Raw genomic sequence first — 13,365 nt, 5'->3', positions numbered from 1 at the left:
CACTCTCGAAGTCATTGGTAAAGGAGTGACAGGTTACACAGCTCCTATAGGTCCTTCAGCCACTCTCAAGTCATTGGTAAAGGAGTGACAGGTTACACAGCTCCTTATAGGTCCTTCAGACACTCTCAAGTCATTGGTAAAGGAGTGACAGGTTACACAGCTCCTTATAGGTCCTTCAGCCACTCTCAAGTCATTGGTAAAGGAGTGACAGGTTACACAACTCTTATAGGTCCTTCAGCCACTCTCAAGTCATTGGTAAAGGAGTGACAGGTTACACAGCTCCTTATAGGTCCTTCAGCCACTCTCAAGTCATTGGTAAAGGAGTGACAGGTTACACAGCTCCTTATAGGTCCTCAGACACTCTCAAGTCATTGGTAAAGGAGTGACAGGTTACACAGCTCCTATAGGTCCTTCAGACACTCTCAAGTCATTGGTAAAGGAGTGACAGGTTACACAGCTCCTTATAGGTCCTTCAGCCACTCTCAAGTCATTGGTAAAGGAGTGACAGGTTACACAGCTCCTTATAGGTCCTTCAGCCACTCTCAAGTCATTGGTAAAGGAGTGACAGGTTACACAGCTCCTATTATAGGTCCTTCAGACACTCTCAAGTCATTGGTAAAGGAGTGACAGGTTACACAGCTCCTTATAGGTCCTTCAGCCACTCTCAAGTCATTGGTAAAGGAGTGACAGGTTACACAGCTCCTTATAGGTCCTTCAGACACTCTCAAGTCATTGGTAAAGGAGTGACAGGTTACACAGCTCCTTATATGTCCTTCAGCCACTCTCAAGTCATTGGTAAAGGAGTGACAGGTTACACAGCTCCTTGTAGGTCCTTTCAGCCACTCTCAAGTCATTGGTAAAGGAGTGACAGGTTACACAGCTCCTTAAGGTCCTTCAGCCACTCTCAAGTCATTGGTAAAGGAGTGACAGGTTACACAGCTCCTTATAGGTTCTTCAGCCACTCTCAAGTCATTGGTAAAGGAGTGACAGGTTACACAGCTCCTTTAGGTCCTTCAGCCACTCTCAAGTCATTGGTAAAGGAGTGACAGGTTACACCAGCTCCTTATAGGTCCTTCAGCCACTCTCAAGTCATTGGTAAAGGAGTGACAGGTTACACAGCTCCTTATAGGTCCTTCAGACACTCTCAAGTCATTGGTAAAGGAGTGACAGGTACACAGCTCCTTACGGTCCTTCAGCCACTCTCAAGTCATTGGTAAAGGAGTGACAGGTTACACAGCTCCTTATAGGTCCTTCAGGCACTCTCAAGTCATTGGTAAAGGAGTGACAGGTTACACAGCTCCTTAAAAAATATGTTACGGCTGGGGGTTCCGTCCTTCCTTTGAAGATCTTCTTCTGTTGGCACTAACCCTAACCCCATAAACATCACAAATGGTCCTTCTGTTGATAAATTCCATCGTTATATCCCCAAAATGTCCATTTATTTGGCGCGTTTGATTCAGAAAAACAACCGGTTCCTACTCGCCCAACATGACTACAAACGATCTAATAAGTTAACTGTAAACTTGGGCCAAACATTTCAAACAACTTTCCTAATCCAACTTTAGGTATTTTAAAACGTAAATAGTTGATCAAATTTAAGACGGAATATACTGTGTTCAATAGCGGATATAAAATGAAAGTGGAGCGAGCACCTGGTCGTGCGCCCCAAATAAAACAGTCCACTTGGCTCGACACTCAGAAAGGAAAGGGCTACTTCTTCATTACTCAAAAGATAAACATCAACCAATTTCTAAAGACTGTTGACATCTGGTGGAAGCCATAGGAACTGCAACCAGATGCCTCAGATATCTAGATTCCCATAGAAACCCAATTGAAAACACAGTGAACTCAAAAAAAAATGTCCTGGATGGTTTGTCCTCGGGTTTTTGCCTGCCAAATAAGTTCTGTTAAACTCACAGACATCATTTTAAAAGTTTCAGAAACTTAAGAGTGTTTTCTATCCAAATATACCAATTATATGCATACCCTAGCTTCTGGGCCTGAGTAGCAGGCAGTTGACTTTGGGCATGCTTTTCATCCAGACGTGATAATACTGCCGCCATTTTTGTGACCCTGAATTAAAGCAACAGACAGCAAGAACATGTTGAACCATCCTGCCTGCCTTTAACTGGTCTCCCCAGGGGTTGACTACAACTGTTGATCTGAGGCTGTGACCAAAGACAGTGGTCCAGCTCCCCAAGAAGGTTGATCATCCTGGAACACGACTCATTTCCTTTTCTCAACACCATGTCGATGATGACTCGTGCCTTCTCTGCCCTCTCAGCTATCACCTTCACGGACTCCATTTCCTCCTGGTTGATGACTGTGTGTTGCAAGAGTCTGTCCAGCAGACCATCCAGGACAGGTCCTGATACTCGTTTCACAAACTCTGTCCGTACAGAACGCAGCTGCTGCTCTGTAGAACCAGTCAGACTGCTCTCAGCTGGACCTCCTGCCCCCGACACAGCACCTGAGAGAGTCAGGTTACAAAATAACTACATTTGTACATTTACATGTCAGTCATTTAGAAACAGACTTCTTTCAAAGTGACTTACAATAAAAGTCTAAATTGTATTATTGAATCTTAGCACTAAGAACACATTCTATAACAACAACGACCTTTATCAATGAACACATCACACCACTATGGTTTCATTCATATTCGGTTTCACAGAAAAAGACTGGGGCATTCGGAACCAGACTAATCTACATCAGGTCCTGGAGGAGATGTCATTGGGTCATTCAGAACCAGGCTAATCTACATCAAGTCCTGGAGGAGATGTCATTGGGTCATTCAGAACCAGACTAATCTACATCAAGTCCTGGAGGAGATGTCATTGGGGCATTCAGAACCAGGCTAATCTACATCAAGTCCTGGAGGAGATGTCATTGGGGCATTCAGAACCAGTCTAATCTACATCAAGTCCTGGAGGAGATGTCATTGGGTCATTCAGAACCAGNTACATCAAGTCCTGGAGGAGATGTCATTGGGTCATTCAGAACCAGGCTAATCTACATCAAGTCCTGGAGGAGATGTCATTGGGTCATTCAGAACCAGGCTAATCTACATCAAGTCCTGGAGGAGATGTCATTGGGCCATTCAGAACCAGGCTAATCTACATCAAGTCCTGGAGGAGATGTCATTGGGGCATTCAGAACCAGGCTAATCTACATCAAGTCCTGGAGGAGATGTCATTGGGGCATTCAGAACCAGTCTAATCTACATCAAGTCCTGGAGGAGATGTCATTGGGTCATTCAGAACCAGTCTAATCTACATCAAGTCCTGGAGGAGATGTCATTGGGGCATTCAGAACCAGGATAATTTACATCAAGTCCTGGAGGAGATGTCATTGGGTCATTCAAAACCAGGCTAATCTACATCAAGTCCTGGAGGAGATGTCATTGTTCTTGAAGACAGTCTTTTATAATCAGGACTAGTCCAGGTCCTACAGTAAACCATGTTGACTGACCCTCAAGTCATTGGTTTGTTCGGAAACTATTCAGAGCCCTTGACTTTCTCCACATTTTGTTATGTTACAGCCTTATTCTAAAGTTCCTCCATGAAGTGAAAACAGGTTTTTGCAAATGTTTACAAATTTATTAAAGATACAAAATTGAAATATCTTATTTACATAAGTATTCAGACCCTTTGCTATGAGACTTGAAATTTAGCTCAGGCCCATCCTGTATCCATTGATCATCCTTGAGATGTTTCTAAAACTTGATTGGAGTCCACCTGTGGTAAATTCAATTGATTGGACATGATTTGGAAAGGCACACACCTGTCTATATAAGGTCCCACAGTTGACTGTGCATGTCAGAGCAAAAACCAAGCCATGAGGCCTCAGGAATTGTCCGTAGAGCTCTGAGACAGGATTGTGTCGAGGCACAGATCTGGGGAAGGGTACCAAAAAATGTATGCAGCATTAAAGGTTCCCAAGAACACAGTGGCCTCCATCATTCTTAAATGGAAGAAGTTTGGAACCACCAAGAGTCTTCCTAGAGCTGGCCGCCCGGCCAAACTGAGCAATCGGGGGAGAAGAGCCTTGGTCAGGGAGGTGACCAAGAACCTGATGGTCATTCTGACAGAGCTACAGAGTTCCTCTGTGGAGATGGGAGAACCTTCCAGAAGGACAACCATCTCAGCAGCACTACACCAACAAGGCCTTTATTGTTGAGTGAGTCCATACGGAAGCCACTCCTCAGTAAACGGCACATGACAGCCTGCTTGGAGTTTGCCAAAGGCTCAAAGAGACTTTCATATCATGAGAAACAAGATTCTCTGGGCTGATGAAACCAAGATTGAACACTTTGGCCTGAATGACAATCGTCTGGAAGAAACCTGGCACCATCCCTACAGTGAAGCATGGTGGTGGCAGCGTCATGCTGTGGGGATGTTTTTCAGCGGCAGGGACTGGGAGACTAGTCAGGATCGAGGGAAAGATGAATGTACAAAGATATCCTTGATGAAAACCTGCTCCAGAGTGCTCAGGACCTCGGAAGGTGAACCTTCGCCCCAGTCTAACAGGACAACGACTCTAAGCACACAGACAAGACAACGCAGGATTGGCTTCGGGACAAGTCTCTGAATGTCTAAGAGAGGCCCAGCCAGAGCCCGGACTTGAACCTGATCTAACATCTCTGGAGAGACCTGAAAATAGCTGTGCAGCGACACTCCCCATCCAACCTGACAGAGCTTGAGAGGATCTGCAGAGAACAATGGGAGAAATTCCCCAAATACAGGTGTGCAAAGCTTGTAGCGTCATACCCAAGAAGAGTGCTTCATCAAAGTACTGAGTAAAGGGTCTGAATACTTATCTAAATGTGATCGTTTTTTATTTTTAATACATTTGCAAAAATGTCTAATCCTGTTTTTGTTTTGTCATTATGGGGTATTGTGATGTCATTATGGGGTATTGTGACGTCTTTGTGATTGTCTCCACCCCCCTCCAGGTATCGCCCATCTCCCCATTACCCCCTGTGTACTTATTCCTGTGTTCTCTGTTTGTCTGTTGCCATTTCATCTTGTTTGTTCGAGTCAACCAGTGTTGTGTCTCAGTCCCTGTTTTTTCCCCAGTCTCTCTTTTCCTGTCCTCCCGGTTTTGACCCTTGCCTGTCCTGCCTCTGAGCCCGCCTACCTGACCACTCTGCCTGTCCCTGACCCCACCTGCCGATCAGTACCTTTTTCACCCTCTCTGGATTACTGACCTCTGCCTTGACCTGTCTTTGCCTGCCCCTGTTACAATAAACAGTGTTACTTGGACAGTCTGCATCTGGGTCTTACCTTGGTTCTGATAGTATTCATCTGAAAGATAAACAACATGAGGTTATATCACTCTAAATAGCATCTGGTACAAAAGTACAAAGTGATGATTGACATATGCTCCTACCTCGCGATACTATTTCTGTCCATACTATCCTCTCATCATCACTGAATAACTCCATCTCAATGTCAATCCCTGTCATTTTCACAACCGCCTTGAAAAAGCTTGGTGTGGTGTCTCTATGTATGAGATGAATCCTCTGGAGGGAGATGGAGAGAGAGAGAGAGAGAGATCAATGCATAGAACTGTGACTGAAATGTCAAATTCATGTTCTTAGTCTACTAAAACTGTACCGGTGGATTGATGGCGGTAGAACAGGGAATGTTCAGTCTGAAGTAACTATTCAGTTTGAAGGACTGCTCTGGTCTTGTGTTGGGAAACCTTTTAGACCCTTGAAACTTTATTTCCTGTTGTTCCACAGCCTGTGAAACGAGGCACGGAATACCCAGCCAGTCAATGTATAGTCTTATTCAAACATTATTCAGAAAACTATCAACACACTTATCTTCATTTAATGAGTGTCAACATAAACTGCACCACTGGTTAGTTAAGGTCATCTCTATAATAATGGTCCCTCACCTGTATTTGGCCGGGGTTACTGGGGAACAGGTATAGGCGTGGAATTAATGTTTGCTTTATCACTGTCAGATAGAGCATCAGCTCACAGTGGACATCTACTTTCCAAGACAGTAATCTCAGTATCAGAGAGATAGCTGAGAACTTGGGATGGAGAATCTTAGCATGGAATCTGGTGACCTCATGCACTTCCTCTAAAGACACTCCATGTTCCTCTACATGAAGAATCTTCATCTCATTCCTCAGGGAAGGGTTGGTCCCTGAACAACACAATTAAAAGGAGACAGAAAGACAAATATTGTATTATTCATCCAACTACAACACAAAGAATATGCAGTACCAGATCACAGTAAACTCAAACTCCCAGAATAGTTAAATAATTAACTCAGGAAGTGAAACTCAGTTACATGGAAATGTCTTTCTGAATACTATTTCTATATGGTTTTACCTAAACAGACAAAGTGTGGCAGATGAACTTCCTCCAGTTCACCTAACTCCATAGTGATGTCCAGCAATGGACCACCTTGTGTGTACTGCATGTCTTTCAGAAGTTGASTGTAGGGWTCCCAGTTCCTGAAGTGATACTTCAGAAYGACATCTCTCTCACACAGCCAGCGGAGCCCAGACACTGTGCACTCATAACTCCCTTTGGGTGTCCTGTGCCTGAGGGCAACAACAAGATATGGTAGAGAGGGTCAATGGTCAAATGGAGAGGTTGGATTAGAAGACTATTCCCAAAGGTAATGGGGAAATACACTAGCAAGTGGAATGAAATGTTAAAAGTAGTTATTCTACCTGAACATTGTCACTCCCTGGACAGTGGAAGTCAAGGGTTCAATCTGAAGCCAGTGTGTGGAGTCCTGAACAAGGACAAGCATGTCAGTAATACATATGGGGCTTGTTTCCTGGACAAAGATTGAGTCTAGTGCTGGACTAAAAAGCGTGCTCAATGGAAGTTTCAATAGAAAGTTCTTTAAGGTCCTGGACGAGACTTAATCTGTGTCTGGGAAACTGGCCCATTTACCGAAGTAACTAATCTAATGTATTTATTCAATGTTACATGGAATGCTGGTGAATTATCAATTAAACTGTCTAATGACAAAATATGACAACAGCTAAAATCCTGCATGCCTACAAGCAGAACACAGGACTGTCTATATCCCAGTATGAATGGTTGGTCAGTACACACCTGGCTTTGAGACTGTGTTTATATTACTAAAGCAGAACACAGGACTGTCTATATCCCAGTATGAATGTTTTGGTCAGTACACACCTGGCTTTGAGACAGTGTTTATCTTCTTGGAACTATAGGGGGTGCTCTTCCGCATTAGCATATTTGGGTCTCCAAATAAACTGCCTCGTGCTAAATTCTTGATCGTACAATATGCATATTATTGTTATTATTGGATAGAAAACACTTTCTAGTTTCTATAGCCGTTGGAATTTTGTCTCTGAGTGGTACAGAACTATATCTACAGCACTTTTCATGACAGGGGTTCAGATTTCAGAAATTTTTACCCTGATCTGGATCTTGTTTTAAGGCGGACAGTGAATGCTATGAAGAAACCGACACTGCCTACGTCTCCTCTGGGTGTCTGTACGTCATCCACGTTTTGAATGGAGTCGATTGCACAATCACAGCCACTATAAAACAAGAAAACGTGGAAGTACCACTCTCTTTTCTTCGCGCGTCACAAGCAGGATGGACATCGGACTTGCCTCATTCCAAATCGTTGTTTAACCAGTAATATTTGTCTGGTCATGTTTTTACTCGTTATTAAGTTGTTAAAAACATCATAACTGTAGTTAATTTGAAACCGTTTTATAGCAATTTATATCCGTTTAGTGCGATTCTGAGGAATTTCTTTTGTCGTGCACTTTTAAGCTTTGGGAACGTTGTTCGGGGCATCTCGGTCGTTGTTAGTGGACATTTCGAAGGACAGAGACATCTGCGACCAAAAAGAAGTTATTATAACATAGAAAGGATACATTGCCAAGAATCTGATGGAAGAAACAGCTCAAAGTAAGCAATATTTAATATGATAAATCGTTGTTCTGTCGAAATATTATAAACGCAATATTTCCCATGTTTTTTGGTATAGCTTCACTTGGCGAACCCTGTATTGAAAAGTAAGGATATAATTTTTAAAAATGTTAAGTCAGCGGTGCATTAAGAACTAATTTGTCTTTCGATTCCTGTCAACCTGTATTTTTTAGTCAAGTATATGATTAGGCTTTCGATTAAAACTAGATCACTCTGAAAGCTGACGTCCCTCATTTTGAGGCTTGAGTTGTGACTATTTCCATTGTTAACCACGGTTTTGTATGGCTAAATATGCCACATTTTCGAAAAAAAACTGTATATGTATGTTGTTAAAATATGTTTACAGAAGTGTCATCGGAAGAATTCTGAGAAGGTTATTGAAAAAATTAATATATTTTGCGATTGGGGATGTACGTTATAGTTCTCGTTGACTTGAATCGATGCTCTACTAACGTTTGCACCATGTGGTATGCTAACTTATCGATTTATTGTGTTTTTCGCTGAAAAACGCTTAGAAAATCTGAAATATGGTCTGAAATCACAAGAACTGTGTCTTTTCCATTGCTTATGCTTTGTCTATTTTTATGAAATGTTTTATGATGAGTAAATTGGTCATACACGTTGCTCTAATCTAGTAATTCTAGTCGATTTGTGATGGTCGGTGCAAATTGTGAAACTGTGATTTCTACCGAAATATGCACTTTATTCTAACAACACCTATCCTATACCATAAATATGTTATCAGGACTGTTCATCTGATGAGTTTTTTGTTCTTTGGTTATGGCTATCAATATCTTAGTTAGCCAATTTTATAGCTAGTGGCTGGAGAGAAAAAATGGTGGACAAAGAAAGATGGTGATTTTGCTACGTGGTAGCTAATAGATTTACATAATTTGTGTCTTCCCTGTAAAACATTTAAAAAAAACAGAAATTGTGGTTTATTCACAAGATCTGTATCTTTCATCTGGTGTCTTGGACTTGTGATTAATGATATTTAGATGCTACTATCTACTTGTGAAGCTATGCTAGCTAGCTAATCAGGTGTGGGGGGGGGGGGGTGATCCCGGACCCGGGGGTAGAGGGGTCGTTAGAGGTTATATTACTAAAGCAGAACACAGGACTGTCTATATCCCAGTATGAATGGTTGGTCAGTACACACCTGGCTTTGAGGACGGTGCCTGCAGATGTAAAAGAAGAATTGACATTATGACTTACCTCAACATGGTCACAAGTCTTACAGCTCTGAGGAATCCCTGAAGTCAAAGTAGTGTTATTTAAAATGGACAATCTCAGTAATAACTAATTAATAATTATTAAATAGACTGTAATAAAAGAATATAAGCAACAGTCTTAGAATGTACACTCATTAGCATACCATAATCTGACATTAGTGTTATATTAATTAATGTTTGTGAAGCAGGAAACAACATTGTTCTGGTCCATAGTTTTGTAGATGTTGGGGGTCTGATATCTGGTAGGTAGTCTAGTGTGACCCACTATGCTGTTTACTTTGTGCTTCTACGTCATATTTCTGACTCAACCTTTAAGTATTGTTTAGACAAAATAGAGCATGATTGTAATAATGAACGCTTAACAATTTTTCCTTTTAAAAACAATTAAATTTAACACTACACATTTCTCAGGTCCAGGCTTGATCCAACACTCTCCACCATGGCTCTGGTGTCCTCAGGTCCAGGCTGATCCAACACTCTCCACCATGGTCTCTGGTGTCCTCAGGATCCAGGCTTGATCCAACATCTCTCCACCATGGTCTCTGGTGTCCTTCAGGTCCAGGCTTGATCCAACTCTCTCCACCATGGTCTCTGGTGTTCTCAGGTCCAGGCTTGATCCAAACACTCGCCACCATGTCGTCTTGGTGTCCTCAGGTCCAGGCTTGATCCAACTCTCTCCACCATGGTCTTCTGGTGTCCTCGGGTCCAGGCTTTGATCCAACTCTCTTCCACCATGGTCTCTGGTGTTCTTCAGCGTCAGGCTTGATCCAACTCTCTCCACCAGTGGTCTCTGTGTTCTTCAGGTCCAGGCTTGATCCAACACTCGCCACCATGGTCTCTGGTGTCCTCAAGCGTCCAGGCTTGATCCAAACTCTCTCCACCATGGTCTCTGGTGTCCTTCAGGTCCAGGCTTGATCCAACACTCTCCACATGGCCTTTGGTGTCCTCAGGTCCAGGCTTGATCCAACACTCTCCACCATGTTCTCTGGTGCTCAGTCCAGGCTTGATCCAACACTCTCCACCATGGTCTCTGTGTTCTCAGGTCCAGGCTTGATCCAACCACTCTCCAACCATGGTCTCTGGTGTTCTCAGTCCAGGCTTGATCACAACACTCTCCACCATGGTCTCTGGTGTTCTCTCAGGTCCAGGCTTGATCCAACACTCTCCACCATGTCTCTGGTGTTTCTCAGGTCCAGGCTTGATCCAACACTCTCCCACCATGGTCTTCTGGTGTTGCGTAAAGCAGAAGAATAGACTGTGATTAAATAAATACAACTTAATAAAGGCTTTAATAGCATAACTACAGTCTTCATAAGTAGTAGCAAAGGGTGTAAAAAGGGTAACAGAACAGCTCCCTATGTAGGGACATTGCCTAAATGTGACACAACCCAACTAAGTCAACTCCAAAAATGTTGGTCCTTTGTAGCCCAGTGGTATTCGGTGCTTGCAATGGTTAGGGTTGTGGTTCGATATTCCCACGGAGACCATTCAGGGGGAAAAAGAAACGTACGAAAATGCATGCGCTCACTACTGTAATCCCTCTGGATAAAACACACCACTACTACTAATCTGACTGTCTGTAGGTCCAAACGAAAACACATTAAAACCACACCACTACAACTAACCGTCTGTAAGAGGTCCAACCAGAACCAGTATAAAAACACACCACTACTAATCTAACGGTCTGTAGGTTCAAACAGAAACCACAGTAAAACACACCACACTACTGATCTGACTCTGTTAGTCAACAGAACACATTAAAACACACCACTACTAATCTAAACTGTTGTAGGTCCAACCAGAAACACATTAAAAACACCACACTACTTAATTCTGACTTAGTCTGTAGAGTCCAAACAGAACACATTAAAACACACCACTTACTACTAATCTAACTGTCTGTAGGTCCACTAGAACACCATTAAATCACCACCACTACTACTAATCTAACTGACTGTAGAGTCACCAACAGAACACATTTAAAAACACACCACTACTACAATCTAACGTCTGTAGGTCCACAACACATTAAAACACACCACTACTACTGATGCTGACTGTCTGGAGGTCCAACAGAACACATTAAAACACACACACACTACTAATCTGACTGTCTGTAGGTCCAAAGACACATTTAAACACACCACTACTACTAATCTAAAAACACTTGTCTGTTAGGTCCACTGAGAACACATTAAATCACACCACTACGTATAATCTAACTGACTGTAGTAACCAACAGAACACATTTAAAACACACCACTACTACTAATCTAACTGTCTGTAGGTCCAAACAGGAACACATTAAAACACATCCACTACTGACTGATCTGACTGTCTGTAGGTCCCACAGAACACATTAAAACACACCACTACTAATTCTAATGTCTGTAGGGGTCCAAACAGAACCACATTAAAACACACCCACTTACTACTGATCTGACTGTCTGTAGGTCCAACAGAACACATTAAAATTACACCACTACTAAATTTCTAACGGTCCTGTAGGGTCAAACCAAGAAACCACATTCAAAACACACCACTACTACTTAGTCTAACTGTCTATTAGTTCCACCGAACACAGTTAAAACCACACCACTCTACTAATCTAACTGGTTCTTGTAGGATCCAACAGAACAGCATTAAACACACCACTACTTACTAATCTAACTGTCTGTAGGTCCAACACGAACACATTAAAACCTACACCACTACGTTACTAATCTGAACTGTCTGCTAGTCGTCCAAACAGAACAAATTAAAAAACAACACCACTACTAAACTAATTCAACTGCTGTAGGTCCAACAGAAGCACATTAAAACACACCCACTATACTAAATCTACTGTTCTGTAGCGTCCAACAACGAAACACATTAAAAAACACACCACTACTACTATCATAACTGTCTGTCAAGCGTCCAACAGAACACATTAAAACACACCACTACTTACTAATCTAAACGATCTGATAGGCCATAACAGAACACAATTAAAACACCACCACTACTACTAATCTAACTTATAGGAATGATTCAAGACGGAAAACCAAATAACACTATGGAGCTCACTACTGAATTGTTGATCATCTATCTTTGCAACAGTAGTCACTGAGAGTAGGACAAACCTACCAAACCCGATAGAGGCGGTTCAAGTGAACTGTGGTGTGTTCTTGTGAAGTGTGTGTCAGTGTACCAGAAGCAGGACACACTATAGAAGGACAAAGTACCAGCTGTGACCAGTCCAAAACACTCCAACTCTGTTGAGAAACAGGACCAGAGATGGATCTTGTTGACTCCAGCTTGGCAAAATAAAAATAACCCACTATCATAGCAGTATTAAACTCCAGGACTTTCGCTATTGGCTCCAATTCTACTGTCATGCCTCATTCTCCCTTCCTGTTTATTCCTTTGTACACCACACCAATGTGCAGCCATTGTCACCATCCCTGTCCACCATCCCTCTCCACTCCCAGTAATAACGAGCCTCCAGATAAGACTTTCTTCTGCAAGCAAGACTTCGGGAAAACAATCCAAATCTGTCTGGATGCGTCTTCATAATGCTGCTTCTCTTCCACCCCGTGTCCACCTTCCTGTTCCCCCTCCAAGACAGTATCAGGGTTTTGGGTTTACTGTATTTGCGGTCCAGGGTGAGATGACAGGCATTCTGTAGACAAAAAGGAGAAGTATAATCAAACCACAGGCGTCACATAAAAATGTTGTTTTAGTAGGAAACAGAACAATTATTGAATAGTTACTATGTTACTATAGCTTCTGAATATGCCAGTTCATTAGGAGTTAAAGAGACTTAACATTTCCTCGGCCCTGATTTTCAGCCTGCACTCTCCACCATGGATCCACACTGTAGGAGAAACAGTTATTGACTGACAAAGCACCTATAAGCAGTCAACATTTAAACCATATTGTTGTGTTCTGTGCACTATCCAAGTTCATTTAACTTAGAGACATACAGTATTCTAAAGATCATCAAGGACAACAGAACCACCCAAAGGCCAACTGCCTGTTCACCCCGCTATTCATCAGAAGGCGAGGTCGTACAGGTGCATCAAAGCAGGGACCGAGAGACTGAAAAACAGCTTCTGATCTCAAGGCCATCAGACTGTTAAACAGCTACCACTTAACATTTAGCGGGCCCGCTGCCAACATTACTGATCAACTCCAATCTCTCCG

General features: G+C 42.5%; 1 protein-coding gene across 2 annotated transcripts; it reads right to left on the bottom strand.

The window, feature by feature from the left end:
- Window positions 1–1,603: 1,603 nt before the first annotated feature.
- On the bottom strand, window positions 1,604–9,644 carry LOC112072033 (NACHT, LRR and PYD domains-containing protein 1 homolog). Of its 2 annotated transcripts, XM_024139448.2 has the most exons (9): window positions 9,580–9,644; window positions 9,161–9,198; window positions 6,697–6,761; window positions 6,350–6,564; window positions 5,905–6,161; window positions 5,619–5,747; window positions 5,392–5,524; window positions 5,286–5,306; window positions 1,604–2,470 (listed from the first exon to the last, which is right to left on the bottom strand). In XM_024139448.2, exons 3-9 carry the CDS (start codon window positions 6,702–6,704, stop codon window positions 2,079–2,081), a joined length of 1,155 nt encoding a protein of 384 aa, XP_023995216.2. In that variant the 5' UTR covers window positions 6,705–6,761; window positions 9,161–9,198; window positions 9,580–9,644; the 3' UTR covers window positions 1,604–2,078. The 2 variants fall into 2 exon arrangements, with proteins under 2 accessions (XP_023995216.2, XP_070295722.1); XM_070439621.1 differs by lacking the exon at window positions 5,286–5,306.
- Window positions 9,645–13,365: the final 3,721 nt, after the last annotated feature.

The sequence above is a fragment of the Salvelinus sp. IW2-2015 genome, unplaced genomic scaffold (genome assembly GCF_002910315.2).
Source record: "Salvelinus sp. IW2-2015 unplaced genomic scaffold, ASM291031v2 Un_scaffold1805, whole genome shotgun sequence".
Lineage (NCBI taxonomy): Eukaryota > Metazoa > Chordata > Actinopteri > Salmoniformes > Salmonidae > Salvelinus > Salvelinus sp. IW2-2015.
Note: the sequence above shows the minus strand (reverse complement) of the source record. Positions and strands in the feature narration are given on the sequence as shown.